At 43.2% G+C, this 19,740-nt stretch overlaps 1 protein-coding gene across 3 annotated transcripts in view; it reads left to right on the top strand.

Annotated features, from left to right (window-relative positions):
- The first annotated feature begins 4,097 nt into the window (after positions 1 to 4,097).
- Positions 4,098 to 19,740, top strand: part of nsmfb (NMDA receptor synaptonuclear signaling and neuronal migration factor b) — a 26,806-nt gene continuing 11,163 nt past the window's right edge. Inside the window, exons 1-5 of one of the 3 annotated variants that reach the window (XM_081715154.1) lie at positions 4,098 to 4,191; positions 4,325 to 4,406; positions 15,351 to 15,412; positions 15,752 to 16,462; positions 16,674 to 16,746. In XM_081715154.1, the coding sequence (XP_081571280.1) occupies positions 4,336 to 4,406; positions 15,351 to 15,412; positions 15,752 to 16,462; positions 16,674 to 16,746 (917 nt within the window). In that variant the 5' untranslated portion in view covers positions 4,098 to 4,191; positions 4,325 to 4,335. Of the gene's footprint in view, positions 4,407 to 15,350; positions 15,413 to 15,751; positions 16,463 to 16,673; positions 16,747 to 19,740 lie in introns of all 3 variants that reach the window. The other 2 variants (XM_081715157.1, XM_081715153.1) reach the window with 2 other exon arrangements.

Below are 19,740 nucleotides of genomic sequence, written 5' to 3'. Positions count from 1 at the left end.
AAGGAAACTGCCAGTAACCCTTGCTCAGATCAATAGTGGAAATGTACCTGTCCCTGCCCAGTCTTTCAATCATATCATCCACTCTAGGCATTGGGTATGGGTCGAACTTGGACAGCGTGTTAATCAGCCTAAATTCTATGCAAAATGCCTTGTGCCATCCTTTTTAGGTACCTGTACTACTGGGCTGCACCACTCACTGCGTGAGGGTTCAATCACTCCCATCTCCCTCATAAGGTCTAGCTCCTGCCATAACAAATGCAGCAGTCTTTCTGGGATTCTGTAGCACTTCTGGCGAGCTGGAGTGTTTTTTCAGGTGGATACTATGCTGGACCATGTTGGTTTCTCTGTGAAGAGTGTTGGGTCCATCAGCCCTGCCACCTGCTCTTGTTCTTCCAAGGTTAAGTGTGACAGATCCACGGGCTATGCTGCTTGCTGAGTAGGGAAACACTGCTCTGGAAGCACATCTTCCTCCCTGACTGCTTGCACCATTAGTTGCTGCACTATTCCAGTCCCTCTTCAATACTCCTTCAGTGGGATAATATGGAACCTCTGGTGTTTCTTGCTGTGCTCTGGCAACCACACTGTCTTCAGTAGCCTTGGGTTCTTCCCACTGCTCTATCAAGAGGTCTCAAGAGGCCCCTGAACTTGAAGACAATAGAGAAAATCCTGTAGATGCCTGTGGTACCTCTCTGTATGCAAAAAGAAGCTAGGGAAGCCACTGGTCCCAGTCAGTGCCAGTCTGTGAGACAAATTTGTGAAGCATTGCCTTGAGGATCTCGGTGAATATTTCAACTAAACCATCTGTCTGAGGATGATAGGGGGAGGTCTTAATTCCATGCCTAACAGTTTATGCACCTCTTGCAGAAATCAAGGCAGAAAGTTTGTGCCTTGATCTGATAAAATTTCCCAAGGGAGACCTACTCTTTCAAACAGATGCACGAGAGCATTAGCCACCTGTCTAGCCTTAATTGTGTGCAATGAGAAAGCTTAAGCGTAATGTGTGGCATAATCACATGCCACCAAAATATACCTGTTTTGCTTCTTTCTAAGGGACCCACTATGTCCATACCTCTCCTCTCAAATGGGGTATCAGTTATAAGAAGTGGGTGCAAATGCGCTGTAGGAACTGATCTGCTTGATGTCAATTGGCATTCATTATGTCTTACATAACTTGGCAAAATTTGTGTACATTTTTGGCCATATGAAACGTGCACCTATGTAAAACAGAGTTTTATGCTTGCTTAGATGCCCTGCCCAAGGTATGGAATGACCTAGCTTCATTACTGTTAACCTCATTGAGGCTGGGACAATCAGCAGCTCAATTTCACCTTTACGCTGGTACAAAATTCCCTTCTTTATAATATAAGCATCTTCATTTAACCCTATCCTCCTTTGCTTTATGCCATCAACCTCAGACACCTTATTAAACCATGGCTGAAAAGTAGAATCCTGACCCTGCAGTGGGTCAATATCTGATGCTATAGGGGAATCTACTGGAGTCCTAGGCAGGGGCGGCATCTCTGCTAGGACTGACTTTAGGAACTTCTCCCTGCGTTTCTGTGCTTTAGGCTTAACTGTCTTAGGTGAGTTTACTTCCACCTCAGTGTCATTAAACGTTAATTCTGCTGGGAAACATTTTGTGTTCTTGTCGTTACCATGCACTGTTAAGTTTTAGAGAGCAGATCTATTATCACTGCAATATCCTGTCCTAAAACTACTGGATATGGTAACTGGCCTGCAGCTGCTACAGTCATGAGAAATGTTTATCAATCTACTGTCAAATAGACGTAAGCAGTCTATTAGTTAGTATTCCAATGTTTGTACCTGTAACAGAGATTGGTGTTAGACCAAAGTTTTTGGGGGGGGAATGATGCTCTTGAAAAGCATGGCCAGTGAGCTTTTCTATCAACAGGTTTTTCTCATAAGATTATTCTGAAAGAAGCAATGCGTCTGATGCTCCAGAAGCTCCAGGGAGTGATATTAACAGCTTCTTGATTTTTCTTGGTCTTGTTTCATTATCATGGAGAAACCCTCTGTAGCACAGCCACTTTAGTACATGTCAATTTTGTTCTGAATTTCAGGAGAAAAGTCTTACTGTTCAAGATATTATTTTGTGTTTTTAGCATGAAACTGATTAAAAAAAATGAAAATTTATGTTTTCTGTCTTATCAAAAAAAAAAAGTTGTAAGACCCTTAAACAAATGACACAGAAAGGAAGAACCACATTTTCCATGTCAGTGACATGGAATGAGTAGATTTATTTTGATTTTGGATTGACACTGAACTGACACTTTACTTTCATTTTTACTTTACAATTTTTGCTTTCCTTTTTTATCCTTTTTTATCTAATCTTGCACACTGCATATGCACACATATAGCTGGGATAAAATGTCATATAAAAATTCCCAGAAACCATGCCTATGTTCACATTTTCACCTAGCCAGACTGGAGCCAAGCTGGAGCCACCTCACGTCATGCTAGCATTCAACCGTGAACCATGCAGCGCCTCCACTCCTCCAGCTGCTCACTACCCACCCAAGTCATGCCAGAATTCCTTGCCAAAAGCATTGTGTGGGGGCCGTGCTCTGCTCTAGGGGCCTCTGTTAATCTAGAGGTGCTGGTGGTTTTTATTCATTGCATGAAGGAGGACAGCTTCATCACAAGACCGCTGCTGAACCTGGCCATGTCGGACCTGCTTACATTGCTTCCCCTGCCGCCGTGGATCTGGGAATTTTGCATGGCTGGACTTTGGTTCAGCTGTGCAAGCTTTTCTCCTCCATGCTGTATAGGCTCCTATATTGTTGCATGTTGTGTGTGATCATGAGTGTACAGAGATACAAGCAGATGCTGCATCCACAGAAATAGGCTGAACTTTGAGAGGAACAAAGGGTGTGGATCCTGAGTGGGCTGTTACATTTTTATACACCTGTTTATTGCAGGGAAGAAAATATTTATTATGGACTATTGCACTGCATTCCACACTTCAGGCATGACATGGAGAAAGTGCCCACCCTGCTCTGGGAAACCTTGGTAATTTTTAGCTCATTCTGCATGTTGGTACGCTACTTCTATCTGCACTGATGGGTCCTGCAATCGGCCTTCTTTATAATTTACATGATGACAATGCTGGTCCCTTTAATGACACTTTTGTCATCACCATGGTGACTCTCAAATCTGACGGACTGTTGGCGACTGATGGTATCTATAACAAAATAGCTCTAGGTCTGACATTTCTGATGGTATCTATAACAAAATAGCTCTAGGTCTGACATTTGTGAAGTGCGGTATGCTGTGTCTTTAGAGAGCTACGGCCGCATTCAGATGGTATAGACAATGTCTAGAACGTGCACCTAAGCAGAGTGTCTTCACGCTAAGACCAGTCAGAAGCCTCATATTTCTCCAGTAGAGGGCATATTACTCAAGCACTATCTTCTCCTTACAGGTTATCAGTGAGTTTTAGAATTGCGTGTTCATCAGTCAGTCACTGTATGATGAGGCTCTAGGGTTTTAGGTCTATGGTTTGTGACTATTATAGTGTAAAGTTATAAATATTTAATACACATACATACACATACATTTTATTTATATATATATATATATATATATATATATATATATATATATATATATATATATAAAGATTTCCTATTTTCTGTTTTGCTATATGTTTATTTGTTTACTGTTTTCTTAAAAACAATGACTGAGTTTCTGTTTTTGCCTCGTTCAAGCTTCTCCGTTACCCAGCTTCTCTGTGCTGTCCTGCACCTCATAAGGTGCAGAGGCTCTTCACCTCCTGCTGCATGATCAGAATGTAACTGACAATAAAACCTGGTTAGCGGATCAGCACATTTTCATAATAAGACTTTATGTGCTCCCATGACCTATCATTTAAGTCTTCCTTCAATTCTGCCTCGTTCATGTTGCCTGCCATGTTCCAACACTTTGAAGGCCATTAGGGGTGTTGTGCCATACATGGTGGCAATTCACTTACCTTACTCTGTCGAGAGAGAGAGAGAGAGAGAGAGAGAGAGAGAGAGAGAGAGAGAGAGAGAGAGAGAGACAGAGACAGAGACGGAGACAGACTACACGCGTGCAAGTGAGCGCTCATCGCGCTGTGTGCATTACTGTACAAGCTTCACACGAGCAACAAGATATAACCCTGGACATGACAGACGAAAAGCGATGAATCATGTAATACACGCCTACTAATATGAGGATCATTCAGGAAATCTGATGTTTTAAGCCTTTTGACTTAAGAGGAGGCAAATTTCCAGCTTCATTTTGCGGACCGTTGGCTTACAGAGCATTTTGCATCTTATTGTAGATCGGATTAGCATGGGAACTGCCGTGTCCAAGAGGAAGAATTTAAGGAATGATGCGATTTCCTCTGTTGCAGCAAAAGTTAGGTGAGTGTCCGCGACTGACGCCGAGCCACTTACATCATGTTGGTTTACGCGCGCCGTAGTACGTTTAGTACTACCTCAGCACTGCTCAGATCTCCAGACAGCGTGCAAACAATCGCCTGACATATATTTTATTAACAATATTGCTAGTTTATTATACATACAGGTCGTGTACTGCGTTTCTTTGTTTTCTAGTTTTTGTTATGTAAGCATTATATCGTATGCTATTATATAGTTGATATATGAGAGCTCTTCAATGCGTCTCATAAATAAATGCTTTTCTTCACTTGGGAATGGTCTAGAACTTTTGATATAAAGCTTTTGGGTAGGAAACAGTTTAACGGCAATGTGTTGTTGAACCGTGTTGCTTTAAGCCGTGCTGCTTTGGGAACTGGCCGTAATAAAATTAGGCAAAAGCTACGTAAGTACATATATCATACATATCCGCAGCATCATGTGGCTTAAACATAACTCAACAAAGGCTTTTCTGAGTGCATCTACGCAAAGCCTAATCTCAGTCCTCTGACAGCAATATTTTGAGTATTCTGGTCACTTCTACAACCCCTGCAAGCAAACAGCCTATAGGGCTGCTTCTGCTTTTCGAGAACGTTTTTGGCCAGCACAGGAGAGCGCGCTTTTAACCTACTCTGTGAATGGCCTTTTTCATCTTGAGGTGATGAACGAATGAATTTAGGTAACTAAACTTATTTCTTTCTTTGCTGGATAACTTTTTTATGTCATTTTATTTTCCCTGAGGAGTGGGGGGTATAACTTTTTTAAAAATCCGTCTTCGATGCGTTTCAATAGCGAGTAGCATAAAGGTTTATGTCGCATCCTATTTGGGTCGGTTAAGCACCACTGGTGAAAGGCTTTAAAACACTTAACCGTAGGTTACTTATTTAGCCATCTTTAATTAATTTCTTATTCATTTCAAATATGGTGTTCCATTTTTTTTTAAATAATGAAATAGAAACGGCTGATAACTTACTTGAATCATTATATACCCTAACCCAAAACAACCGAGTCTTTTCTAGCTCACGTTACGAGGTATAATGGTACAAACCAATATTGTTCACTCTGTATAGAATGAAATATGCCTCCCTCCATTCTTCCTCTGTTATTGACAACCCAACATGGAAACATTCTCATCATGTTGCAAACCTGACCTTGCCATTGCTATGGCATTTGCTATTAACCATTGAGTCACTATTGTCAAGTTATACCATCCTACCTATGCATTTAGCCTGTTCTGAGGCTTTGTTGTGAGACATGACGTGAGAGGCTTTAGAGTAGTTACGTCACACACTGCACACATAACTTCACAGTCAGCCTCCCCTCTACTGGTTTTAACCTCCTCTCTCTTTCTCATGGCATTCTTAGAAAGCTTTTAGAAGCCCAATCATTGCATCACTTTATCCCATTAACTGATGCCATATTTTTGAAACAGAGTCTCATCTAACTGAAACGTACACTAGAAAGGCTTATATACACGAGTGACTGAGGCACTTTAAAAACGAAAATCTCGGACAGACAATAGAGGTTCAGTCGTGGTTTAATATTATGACAAATTTGGGTGACAGGTTATCTCTGTAATCTGTTTTAATACTTTTTCTTCCCTTTCACTGAGCCTAAATCTTACCTGCCTCTTTGTCTGTGTGACTGGCATCCAAACTCATCTGACACAGATGCTTGTTACTGAGCAGGGAAGGTGGGTGAAGTTTCAACTCACATCATTCCATATCTCAGACACCTAGACATTTGAACAATGAAGCCTTTATGAAACTTCAAATTTTTTTTTTTTTAAATCAGCAAATGTCCCGCTGGTTAAAGATTTTGCTTGTTGTTGGTGTGTCACTTTGCAGTTATCAGTTACTCCCTCACTTGCTGAGCCATCGTGGCTTAAACCGATCAAACACGTCACTCTGTTGTGCCTTTATGTCTCTGCTGCAGTTCCCTGAACCAGAATTCCATTAATTATGAGTTGCGGATGAGCCACTGCATGCCATTTGGGGCCTCTCCCTTTTCTTTATAATTTATTCAGTTGGCTGGATGACTCTTGTCAAAATCACCTTTTCTCATCAGTGAGGGATGGCTATGGCAGCATTTCTCTTTGTGACACAGAACAATTTAATGACACACAGGTGAAAAAGTATAATTTTGCCTAATACAGAAGCAACGATGTATTCAGTGTGTACATAATGGAAGCAATCATTATTCATTTGGCTTTTTTATAGTCAATATTGTTTTTAGATTTGTGTATTTTTAAAACCAGCCAGAATTTTAAGTGTATAAGGTTGTTATATGTAAGTAGCTGTAATTGTAGAGGGTGGTACAGTAAACATCCACTACATCTCCCTTTGCTGCTGATGTAACATACTAGTAATAGAAGAATCACACCTGAGGGTCATAACTTTGTAAGCGCCTTTCTCAATGGGCCAGGATTTGGCCTGCACATTTCTGCACTCTGGAAAATTGTGCTAAATTTTTGCATCCCAAAATAGCTTTTGCTCTGCACTGGAGAACCAAAAATGGAGAATGTTAATAAATCTTAAAGCCCCTATTATGGTTTGACATGGTTAAAAACTATTTTAGTAGTAAAGATATACATTGGAATACGCTTTTACCAATGTTATATTCAAGAAAAATATATATTTATTAAAGTTTCAGTTTCAAGTTTCAAAGTTTTATTTGTGATGTATATATATATATATATATATATATATATATATATATATATATATATATAGTCACATGATATAACTCATACTATGTATATATACACAATGTACAATTTCATTCTTTTTTTTTTTTTTTTACAATTTACATTTTTTTACAGTCTTTTGATGATGTTATAATGTTATTGTGGACATCGTACCCAGAGTAGTCCCCGCAGTTCATCAGTTGCCCTGATTCAGGGCCCGAATGGCCTGTGGGAAGAACCTCCTCTTCAGTCTCTCTGTGTTGGTCGTCAGGGAGTGAAAGTGCTTCCCTGACCTCAACAGAGAGAAGAGCCTATTGTTGGGATGGTTGGGGTCCTTCACAATGAATGGTGCTGAATGCACCACCCTTTGGAGTGCTTGTCTGTCCTGCTTGGTGCTGTTCCCAAACCAGATTGTGATGTTCCCCGTGAGGATGCTCTCAATAGTGCAGGTGTAGAAGTTCCGCAGCATCTTGGAGAGCAGTCTGATGTCTCGTAGGCACCTGAGGTGGTAAAGACACTGTCGAGCCTTCTTTGCCAGGGAGTTGGTGTGGCGGGACCAGGACAGGTCCTGTGAGATGTGAACTGTGGTTCCTTTGATCCTCACAGGTTGGTAGTGCCGCTGCTGCTTCTGTCTGCAGTCCACAATCAGCTCCTTTGTCTTGCTGATGTTTAGGAGGAGATTATTTTCCTGGCACCAGTTTTCCAGGTGTTTAATCTCCTCCAGGTAGTCCCTCTCGTGGTTGTCCGAGATCAGGCCCATGACGATGTTATTGTCAGCAAACCTGACAATGATGGTAGAGCTGGAAGTGGCCACACAGTTGTAGGTGTACAGTGAGTAGAGCAGGGGGCTTAGAACACAACCCTGCGGAGCTCCAGTGCTAACGGTGAGGGTGGATGAGACACAGTTGCCCACCCGTACTGATTGTGATCTGTGTTAGGAAGTTGGAGATCCAGTCACACAGGGATGGATACAGTCCTAGATCCTCCAACTCACTTAACTGTAGTCGACAAACAGCATTTTAGCATAATTACCCCTCCCTTTGTCCATGTGTGTCAGTTATTAATACAATTTAGTAGTAGTTAAACACTCCAACAGCTCAAACAAGGCCTTTGTTGAACTGTGAGGTTGTGCCCGATCACTTGATGATTGACAGTGGTGTCTCCCTGGCAACATGAACAACCACTATAAAAGCCACTACAAAACTTGTAAATGAAAAAAGTGGATCTAAAATGCTTGCTGGCTTAGCTAAGGTTTGCTCAGTCATAAAAAGGCAGAATTATGTGCTTGGAAGTGGTCATTTTATATGAGAGGCTGTTTTCAGATGGGAGAGTGGTTTCATGAGGTCTTTTAGCAAATCCTGATAAAACAATGTAGAGGTTATCACTGATTTGTGAGAAAATTGTCATATTTTAAAGCCCTGTGTGTGCTGTCGATCCTTGGGTTCATTTACCCACTCATTTTTAGACTGTTATCTGCTAAAGAGTGACTCATGATGATCAGAGGTACAACTTCCAATGGTGGAATGAGCCTGTGAAATATGCGAGCCGCCCGAAGGCAGTGGGTAGGTGACATAAACATTTCACTAATTCTGATTGGTACTTTGGCAGGCCTGATGTCACGTATGCCAGATTTAGTCCTGCTCAACTCAATCCAACACGAAACCAGCAGAAAAATTAATTTTAAAAAAATCGCTCAACCAAAAAACATCATTCTTTGTCTTCCAGTTCATTATAAATTAATCACAAAAGTTAGAATAATAGAAGATAACCATCAAAATGAGCAGAGAGGGGCTTAAAGGTATTATTTCACTGTGGTCTTTTGGTGGCCTGATATTGCTATATCAGAGACCATTATTATTACACTTGGGTATTATGAGTTAGCAGAGAGATTTGTGGTACGGTCATCAATGACAGAGTGATGCAATTAAACTTGCTAATGTTGTCATTCAGATGATATTACTTTTGGCAGCAATATGGAGAAAACAATGCACTGGCCATTAACTATAGGACAATACAATTAGCTCCCTTGTAATACAGACAGACTGCAAGCAGCTAAATACCATATAATACGTTTAACTTATCTTCTATCTGTATTGTCCACTACTTGTTCTTTATGCACTTCTAATGGTTCTCATTAAATTTAACTGGTATGTAGATGCACCATAAAACGTAATTACACAAATTACACATGTACATGAATTATTGAAGTATTTAATTGATTAAAAAAGTACTACATATTCCACAAACACACACGCACACACACACACACACACACACACACACACACACACACACACACACACACACACACACACATTGTACTCACACTAAGTCTAATAATGAATGATAGTGCCATTCTATTGACTGCTTCAATTTGAAGAATGACAATATAGTGAATGACAAGCCTGTATGCAGCCTTATGCAAATGAGTGTAACATTGAGTGTGCAAGTGCTGGTAGTAGATGAATCGTCATAGCAACAAACTCTATAGACACTATCTTAACCTCTCCACTTTAAGCAGGCATAGTTCTACTTTCTTCCCATATCTGCAGTCTTCTTTGTAGCTGAATTCTGTCAGTTAGACCAGGATAAACCTAATTGCATATATAGAGCTATGCGTTTATATGCAGAAGCCAAAAGGCAAGGCATGGGATTTTTTTTTTATAGTGCACCTTTCATACACAAGGCAATTCAAGGTGCTATACAAATAAAAGTGTAAAAGTGTAATCATATGCATTGGTGTTTACATTTTTATTTGGCAGACATGCTTAACCAGAAGAACTTAAATATTTATCAGTATGGTCTCATAGATGGGTATCGAGCCCATGGCATTGTTAACACCTTGCCCTACCTGCTGTACTAGGTGAGCTACAGGAGATAGCATAAATATGCACCCTATATGGTGCCAGGCTGATGAAATCTCAATAAAGGGTAAATGTATTTTTGTTAAATGGCTGAATGTACAGTAATTATTCTAATTAAAGCATGAAGCCGTCTTCAGTCTTGGGGTTGCATGGCTCATATGTAATTACTACCATGTAAGCATGTAATTACAAGTGTTTCACTGCTATTGTGTGTGTGTGTGTTGAGCATAAACCAGAAGCTCGGCACTCTGTGTTATCAGTGACAGGGGTGGTTACTCCCTTTTTAATGCTATGGAATTTTCCTATATCTGTATGCAGTGCGTTATGTAAGAGTGTTTTGCAGAGTAACACTCAATTATTGGCTTCTATGGGGAGCTATGCTTACAATGTGCTATTAAAAATGTGCTATTAAAAAAATTGATACACACCTCTCCCCACCCCTACGGACACAAGGTACACATAGGCTAAGCGCCATGAATTGACATAAATCTATGCATAACTGACTGTATAACTCAGTGTCACTTTACCGTGTAGTTGCTCATATTGTTTATGTACTTGAAAAAAAAAGAGAAAGTATTTTATATCTGCATATATCTGCACAGTGGATCTGAGTTGAGGAGTATTATTAAACTGATGAAGTGATGATATTAAACTGATGAAGTGGTTGTCACGAGAAGAGTTGGGGCTGCGTAGAGAAGACTGAGTCAGACTGGAGTTCTCACAGTAAGCCTGCATAAATTCTCGCTGTCAATGCAGTTGACTGGACAGAAAAAGAGAGGGAAGAAAGAGAGAGAGAGGGAGAGAGAAAAAGATAGCAAGGAAGATGGAAAGAGGGGGAGAGAAAGGAAGCGAAAAGAGAGAGAGAGAGAGAGAGAGAGAAAGTGTCTACTAGAGTGGGAGGGTATTTGAGAACAAGAGATCAAGAGATCAAATGAGCAAACTTGGTTTGTACCAGTTTAAATGATCGTAATGCTCAGTTATGTCTGTGGCAGCCAGGGGTAGCGGGGGAACTGAGAGGAGAGGAGGAGGAGAGAGGGAAAAGAGGTCACGTGACACCTGGCCACTTGGCGTATGGCGAAGCGGGAGGCTCTGAGCAACAAACTGTGCTTTTTACCAAATTAGCTTGACAGGACACAGCAGGCCACTAGTGGCTCCTGAGTCATGAGACCTGCTGCTTCTGCCCGAGTCTTCTCAGGGCCACATCCACCTAGATTGCACTGCACATACTGCGCAAACTCTTTTCAGCTGTAAGTCTTGCGTGTGTATGTGTGCATGCTTCTTCTGTGTCCACACCAGCCTTTTGTTCACTGTGTCTATATATATCTTTTTGTGCAGTTCTTGTCTCACCCATATGAAGCTCTTCCACTGTTTGAGAAAACAAATTTAGCCATGAGTGTACGGCACACACAGACGTCATGGCTGTAATATACTCTTCTTCCACTTTTCTCTATTTCTATTTTAGTTCTCCCTGCATTGGTATTTTTGCCTCTTTCATTCCATTTCTCTCTCTTACTCTCCGCAGCACACTCCTCCATGCCCTCTGTCTCCCCCCTGACTATCGCTTCCCTGCCTGCTTCGCTACCATGGCTGGAAACAGGGTAGATGTTCTCAGAAGCACAACTCAGCTTTCTCACTCAACCCAGGAGACAGTATGAGGCCAGAAGATATGTGTGAGAAACACAGAGAAAGAGAGAGAGAGAGAGAGAGAGAGACAGAGAGACTGCCAAAGAGAGAGACAGGGTTTGTTTTTGTGTTTGTGTATGTGTGTGTGTGTGTGTGTTTGTGTGTGTGTGTGTGTGTGTGTGGACTGAAAGAGAGATTTGACTATCATATCCTACTGTGATTGTTGTGTTATGTTTTGTTCATACTTCAATTAATCTATAAGTAGCTTTTTGCTTTTGTCTAGTTTTCCTAACAGTTAGGATGGGGAGGACATCTTATGTTAAAGAAGGATTATTTGGAAAGTATGATCTTGGTGCATTGCTAGAGTGGTAGTGGTAGAGTACAAAGAGATGCAGCCTAGGGAATAAGAGGATCCCCAAAAGGCAGTGGAGTGTAGGGTCTAGTGTTGGATGGGCTGTTGGATTTGAACAGTGTTGCAGCTAGAAGGTGTTGCAACTGGGTGTTGTTGGAGCATGGGGAGTGTTGGAGCTGGGCGATGTTGCAACCGGGTGGTATTGGAACATGGGTGGTATTGAAGCATCAGATATATCAATACTTTCATGTCCCAAATCTTTCAAGTTTTATCTATTACAGACTCCTCCACTTACAATTAGTTCTCATCCCTTCAGAGTACTTTCTTTGTGAAGTAATTTTACAGGGTATAGTACAGAGATAAGGATGAAGAGAGAGAGACAAATAGAGAGTGCTATATGCACTTCCTGGCTGGTCTTTAATTATTGAGAGTGTCATTGCAGGAATGCATGGTTACATCAGCAAAACGCCAATTCCATTTCCCTGCATCCCAAGAGAGAGCTTAGACTGCACTATCTCCCTACCTCCTGCAGATCCTGGGTTTGTGTGTCTGTCTGTATGTGTATTTGGTAGGAGGTTGCACTTCTGTTTGTATATGCATACGAAATGCATGTGTGTGTGTGTGTGTGTGTGTGTGTGTGTGTGTGTGTGTGTGTGTGTGTGTGTGTGTGTGTGTGTGTGTGTGTGTGTGTGTGTGTGTGTGTGTGTGTGTGTGTGTGTGTGTGTGTGTGTGTGTGTGTGTGTGTGTGTGTGTGTGTGTGGGGGGGGTTGGTTGATTAAGGTACTTGACATGTAATCAGAAGGTTGCTGGTTCAAGCCCCACCACTGCCACGTTGCCACCGTTGGGCCCCTGAGCGAGACCCTTAATCCTCATTTGCTCAAGTTGTACTGAGTCGTAATTGTACAAGTAGCTTTGGATAAAAGTGTCAGCTAAATTAAATGCCGTAAGTGTATTTGCTTGTATGTATTTGTATATAGAGTTGTGCCTCCAGGAGAAGCATGTGTGTGTGGGAAGGTATTATCATTAGCACTGGTCTGTGTGAGAGAGAAAATGAGAGAGACAGATTGTACATGTACCAGTGGTGAGCATGAAAGTAATTAGTAGTGCATTTTGAGCTTGCTCAGATGGAATTGTACAGGACAGAAACAGTAGATGAGTCTGCAGAATGCCTCTGATGGGCAGTCATGTCTTGAATGATAAATCTCAGGAATTCTGCATATGCTACAGTGGTACATTATGTATTCCTATAATGGTTAGTGCTATGTTAGTGCATCTGTAAGTAAGGGGACCTATTGTACCCCCCTTTCTTCCAGATATACTATCATGTCCAGGACACTCTTTGGTCACAATACAAGAGGGATCAAGCACCACAGCACTTGTTTAACCCTGTCGAAACGTTCTGTTCTGAACGTCTGATTGGAGTGCCTGTTTCTGTAATGCTGCTGGCCCGAGTGCCGCAGGGCATGGGGCAAGATGCATAGACCTCCTCGTTCATGTGGAACATTTATTAACATGAAACACACACTACACGACAGGCACTCACAAACGTTGACATTGAACATGATTACATGGTTTAACATTTAGCAAAGTACACACTAACAAAGGTGATCACACAAACACAGACGTTACGGCTATCGCAAATAGTTACACTGACGGATGTTGACATTAAACGACTTACGTAGCGACAATGACAAACAAACGAATTTCTCACGGACATGGGTTTAAGTTGAAACGGCGACACTTGAGAAAGCCTATGCACGTGTGCAATTCCCGGGGGGGCGTGGTTACTAAACAGACAAACAATACACCTGTGGATTCCCTGCATGCGGCGGACCGTACCTCCTGACTTATGCGGAAGAAGCAGTCCATGACAGTTTCTTGATATGATCTCTTGAAATGATAATAAGCCACTGCTCATCTTAAACCCCCCCTCTGTCATTGGGTGTGTTGACATGTACAGTTTGGCTTCGTGTTACCATCGCAACTGTTGAGTGTGAACTCTGGGAGAAACTTGGCTGCTGGAGAAAACATAGCAGTGCATTCATATAGGCTATATGTTCGAGTCAGACCCTGAATGTACTCCGAGATCAGCTCTCTGCTCAGCTTAGCAACTACACACACCTGAATATACACACCTGCACACTGCAAAGTGTACTCATTTGCCAAATTACAGATGGATGTAAAGCACCCTTAGCTGCAAACACAATATGCTAATGTCTCTAACCCCTTGCTAACTTACCTGAGTGGCACCTGAGTGGAGTGCTGGTGTGTGCAACCAACATCAAACTGACTGGACTATCTTATTTCACACTTAAAAGTGAGGATATGGTTTTCCATTTCTATTATGCTGAAATTTCAACATATAAAAACAACCCCAAACACACCATTGCATACACTCTGATTTGTGTGATCATGCCACAAGAGGTACATGTAGTGTAGGGAAGCCATGTACCATGTCCCCTACTTTGACATGAACAGTTCTCTTTGTGGTTACTGTTTGAACCTACTAACACGACTTACAGGAAGTCTTTCATAATCCCCCCAATTTGTTCTTGCCCCACTTCTTTAAAAATACATCCTTGCTTGCTTCGACCTCCCTGATTTGTGTAACAGTGCTGGATCACGCCATCCTGTTAGTCCTCTAACTCCAGCTCTGCTCATGTATATTTATATGGAACATATTTTAGCTGGTTTCCTCAAACAGCTGGCATGCTAACTTGCGTGTCCCGATGCCGTAGCACAGGACCGCACGCTGAATTCCTCCACACCACACCCTACCGGGTTGACCTGTTTCGGCAGGAGCCCAGGTGGCGATGGCTGTGTGAGCAGACGTGGATAGCACACGGTTCTCATTTAAGCGGACGGTCGCAGCGCCTGACGTTTTGTAGTAATGGGTTGTCTCATTTCTCTAAGTAGGTTGCTTCTCCCCGGCTGTGATGCACTATGTTCGTCCCAGGACTGTGGTCACTTATGGGCTTATGGAACAATCAAGGAGATTATGACTACAATACCACAATATGGTGCTTACATGATTTGCGAGGGGCTCGGCAATAAAACTAGCCCATCGCGTTAGACATTTAAAAAAAAAGCTTGGAAAGAGAGATTGCTAAAATGGTTGAAAGGCCCAAGGAGATGAGGCGTAATTTCTTTTTAATGCAAGTTATGAATAAAATCGGACATGTTTATTCCTCCTGCATGACACTACAAGCAGAGAATTAGGGGCAGTTTGGGGCAAAAAAAGAAGGGTGGCGTTAAGCAGTTGGCGGTGTTGCTTATGATCCAGATAAACTGGGAGCGTATCTTCAGTTTGATTTGCTGCCATGTGTGTGTGTGTGTGTGTGTGTGTGTGTATGTTCGTGTGTGTATAATGTGTGTGTGTGTGTGTGTGTGTGTGTCTCTCTCTCTAGAGCAGCTCGAGCATTTGGAGAATACTTGTCGCATTCCCACCCAGAGAATCGCAACGGATCAGGTGAGATGGACTCTTCTGCTTCTGTCCCCTGTAATCCGCACAAGCTTGTTCTGCCCCAATCCTTCTTGATGACACTTTAAGACTCTCATAAAGGCACTCATACATAAATCAGGACTTATTAAACTTTCCTCCCAGGCCTTTACTTTTATTAGCAGCCACACCTCTGAGCACTACATTTTAATGGCCTTATCTACCTTTGTCATTGTAGCTTTGGCTCGCTCCTGTGCCAGTTATTTTCTCTTTCAGAAGAGCTTTGCAGGACCAATCAGAAGATTATTGCTTTCTTTTTTTTCCTTCTTTCCCTATCTACCTCCGACTGTTTGCCTCTCTATTTTCTAGACCACTTGCTGTCTGACGCCTTCATCAGCCAGGACTCCAACTCTCCAGACATCAGTCACCTGCACAACAATAATAGCCTGCACCCTCACCCCAGAGTAGGTCACGTAGCCAAGCCCAGCCAAGAGCAGCCTCAGTCGGGTAGCCTGCCTGCACCTCCTCCTGCTAGCTGCAAGTGTCGGCTCTCTGTGGAGCCCAGCCTTTCTTCTGAAGACCGGTCCCAAGCCCAAACCCCGCAGGAGCAGCCCCGGTGTGCGGAGAGCTCAGTCAAGCCAGCGCGGGTCTACACCATCACGTGTGAGGGCGGTATGCTTGCTGCGAGGCCTAGCGAGGAAAGCCTGGAGCTCGAGGTCCTTAAGGGCAGCACTGAGCCGACAAGGTCGTCCAGCCCACCCCAGGCACGCGGCGGTCATCACCGCGGCAGCCATCGCCGCGGCAACCACACCCACACCCACACCCACCACCACAATTACAGCCCTTCACCTAAGTCGCAGCCCCTGCAGAACACAGGCAGCACCCACAACATCCGGGACTGGGGCTCCAGGCGGAGTGGCTCACGGGAGGACAGCACCCCGGACCGCGCAGCCTTCAGCCGGCCACCGTACCGCTGCCAGCGTTCCCTGGACCTGGAGACGTCTCCCCGCAATGGGGGCAAACACCGTAAAAAGCTGGAGAGGATGTACAGTGAAGATCGAGTGTCCGCAGAGGAGCGAGGTGAGAGAAGACGAGACGCATGGAAAGACAGACACAGAGGGACAAGGATGTTCTTCGTATTTTCTTCATGTGACCTGCCAGCTATTTCTTGGCTTCTAAGTGTGCTTATTTAAAATTGTTTGGTGAAATTTCACCTGTCCTCTGTGCTTTAGGTCTTATTTGATTTGCGTTTATTGATTTGATTTATTTGATCTGTCTTTTTGCCTTTCAGAAGAGCATGCAAACAACTGGTTCCCCAAAGAGAACATGTTCAGCTTCCAGACAGCCACCACCACAATGCAAGCGTGAGTCCATCGCACTCAGGACACTAAATACCCCTTATTACTTAAGCCCTCCTTGTGCAGGACTAACTCTGGGAATCAACTTCAGTCTCGGCTGTGGGAAGACAGGGGATAGATCTATGTCTCTGTCTTACAGTACGGTTGGGTTATTCTCAGTCCTCTTAGACATGCGCGGTGCCAGAAAGGAGTTTGGGGGAGCTGTAGCTCCCCCAGGACAGCACCTCCAAGTAATTTCTACGGTTTATTTAGAATGTTGAGTTTTTAATTTGCATGTACAAAAAAATTACATCCATCAAGCAAACCGATTATTTTTAGACTAGTAACATAAATCCAGCACAGGTGATCTGATTCAGCCAGTGGATGCAGCACGCACTGAACATTTGACTTTACTTTCATGTCCTGTTACCCAGAGTGCAATTTATTTGTAACTTAGCGTTAGCAACATCATAATGGATCATCTTTTTGCTTCATGAATGTTCACGTTATATTCAGAGATGCGTTTACGTAGGCTGCCTTGTGATCTTTATATTATTATCCCATGAGCCGAACGTCTCGCTTGGTGTCTAACACAGAATGGCTGTTGCAACTGTGGCGGCGCAGTTGCTGCGTATGTCCGCGCGTGTGCATACGTGTGCCCGTGGTATTGCAAGAGAAGTTCAGCTGTGGCGAGTGGGACCAGCACGCTAACGGGAACCTCTACATTTCAGAGCACCCTCGCCGAAAAGTCAAGCAACCCCATAGTACCAGCAAAAGAAAATCACTGACGCCGCCAGTGGCCTCTAAAGCTGACTGGCTAATTATCACCTGCCCACTGGATGGCTTAATGACAAACCCCGCAAGCCGAGTCCCCCATTGAGCCGCTGTCTTCCTTTCCCTGTGTGACATTTCTCTCCCTCCCATCCTCCTCCTCTGTTTGGTTTAGATTTCTTTGTTGTCTGTCTTTGGTCATTTCTTTTTCTGAAACTATCTCTCTACTGCTGTTCCTCTTTTCATTTGTGTCTGTTTTGTCACCGTCCGTTTCTCCCAAAGTAGCCGAACTGGATGATTTTTTATTTTTTTTTTTTTACACTCACTGATTTCACATCTTTAATCTAAAAATTCACCTTTCCTTCCCTGGATTTGAACGGCAATGGCTGGCATGCCTGATTTCTCCTCTTCTCTCCCATTGTTTTTCGTCCCTCTTGTCCGATGCATCTGGTCGAGCAGAATATCGTGAGTAACCATTTCTCCTTGGCCCCACCTTCCAGTACCCCACCCATGTGCCCCGCGCTGCTGCCCACCGTCTCTCTGCCCCGTCTGCTTACTGCCCTCCTGCCACACGCCTCTGAGTGTTTGAAGTTATGCTGTAACTTTATCCAAACACATCACCCTCTTCCACCTTAGGCACAATGAGCACAGCTCACAAAGATGTAAGAGTAGCAAATAACATTTAGTAGAACAGGATTGTGTTGGTTCTTTACCATACAAAGTAAGTTTGCATGTTGTGAAATGCTGGCAGCTTATAAGAATTGTGTGTATATCAAGCACAGTGTAGGTCAAATGTCAGTCCAGGAGTCAGCTCCTCCTAGTCGATATATGAGTTTAAAGTACATGGAAGTAAAAATCGTGATCTTGCTGTGATGCAAGTTAGATCCTCTGAATGTTTTAGATCTAAAAAGCTGTCTGAATTAAATATATGCACGTGATTTTTTTTATACTGGATAAAATAATTTCAACTAGTGTGCTGCATATAAATTATTTGGATCCACGGTGAAGATGACCTGAGGGGAGATGTTTTAGGAAAGTGACTCACATTTGCATTGATCGTGCTTAGACTGGCACCAATCTGTTACTTAATGGAATGTGTGCCCTTTTATCAGAACTCTCACTCTCTCTCTGACTCTCACACACATACACACATTCTCTCTCACTCTCTCTCTGACTCTCACACACATACACACGTTCTCTCTCACTCTCTCTCTGACTCTCACACACATACACACATTCTCTCTCTCTCTCTCTCTCTCTCTCTCTCTCTCACTCTCTCTGACTCTCACGCACATACGTTCTCTCTCACTCTTTCTCTCTGACTCACACATACACACGTTCTCTCTCTCTCTCTCTCTCTGACTCTCTCACACATGCACACATTCTCTCTCTCTCTCTCTCTCTCTCTCTCTCTCTCTCTCTCTCTCTCTCTCTCTCTTGTTCCCTGTCTCTCTCTCTCACTCTCCATGTACAGAGGGCCATCATTAATTTTATCCATTGTGGGCACCAGTTTGTTTTTGACATTGACTGTCAGTGATGATGGCTATGAATTCTGTCATCCTGTCAAAAGGCAATGTTTCAGTGCATTAGATATCAGAGCAACACACACACACACACACACACACACACACACACACACACATACACACACTCTTAAGGCTCTTAAGCCTTCACTGAACTTTAAGTCCCTGCTGATGTGTTTGTCTCAGTTCTGCTGTTAGGTTAGACTGTGTGTGTGTGTGCGTGATTTGACACCTGTTATGGCTCTAACACAGTGCAGTCTCTTGGTTTTTCCTGACTAACACTAAAATGACCCTCACGCACACACGCTCGCCCGGACGTTTCCGTTAACAGTGTGACCGGTCCCAGCAGGGCTTTCCGTGGCATTGCTGAGAGAAAGAGGAGGAAAGGAAATCAGGAGGCCACCACACTGATGGAGAGGTACTGTATACTGCCTGTGCTGTGCTGAAGTGCCCTCTCCCACACACACACATACACACAAGTACACACACCACACACCATTGTCCCTGCTGCTCCATGCTGCGGCTAGCACCCCTGCTTGCAAAACACACATACATACATTCCAGCCCCACTCCAGGGATACCAAAGCACGCACACACACACACACACACACACACACACACACTCACACAAACGCGCACACACACACACACACACACACACACACGCGCACGCGCACACACACACACACACACACACACGCACACACACACCAATACACACACACAC

This window comes from Electrophorus electricus, chromosome 5 (assembly GCF_041902795.1).
Source record: "Electrophorus electricus isolate QZ-2024a chromosome 5, ASM4190279v1, whole genome shotgun sequence".
Classification (NCBI taxonomy): Eukaryota; Metazoa; Chordata; class Actinopteri; order Gymnotiformes; family Gymnotidae; genus Electrophorus; species Electrophorus electricus.
This window is presented reverse-complemented; position numbering and strand designations above follow the sequence as displayed.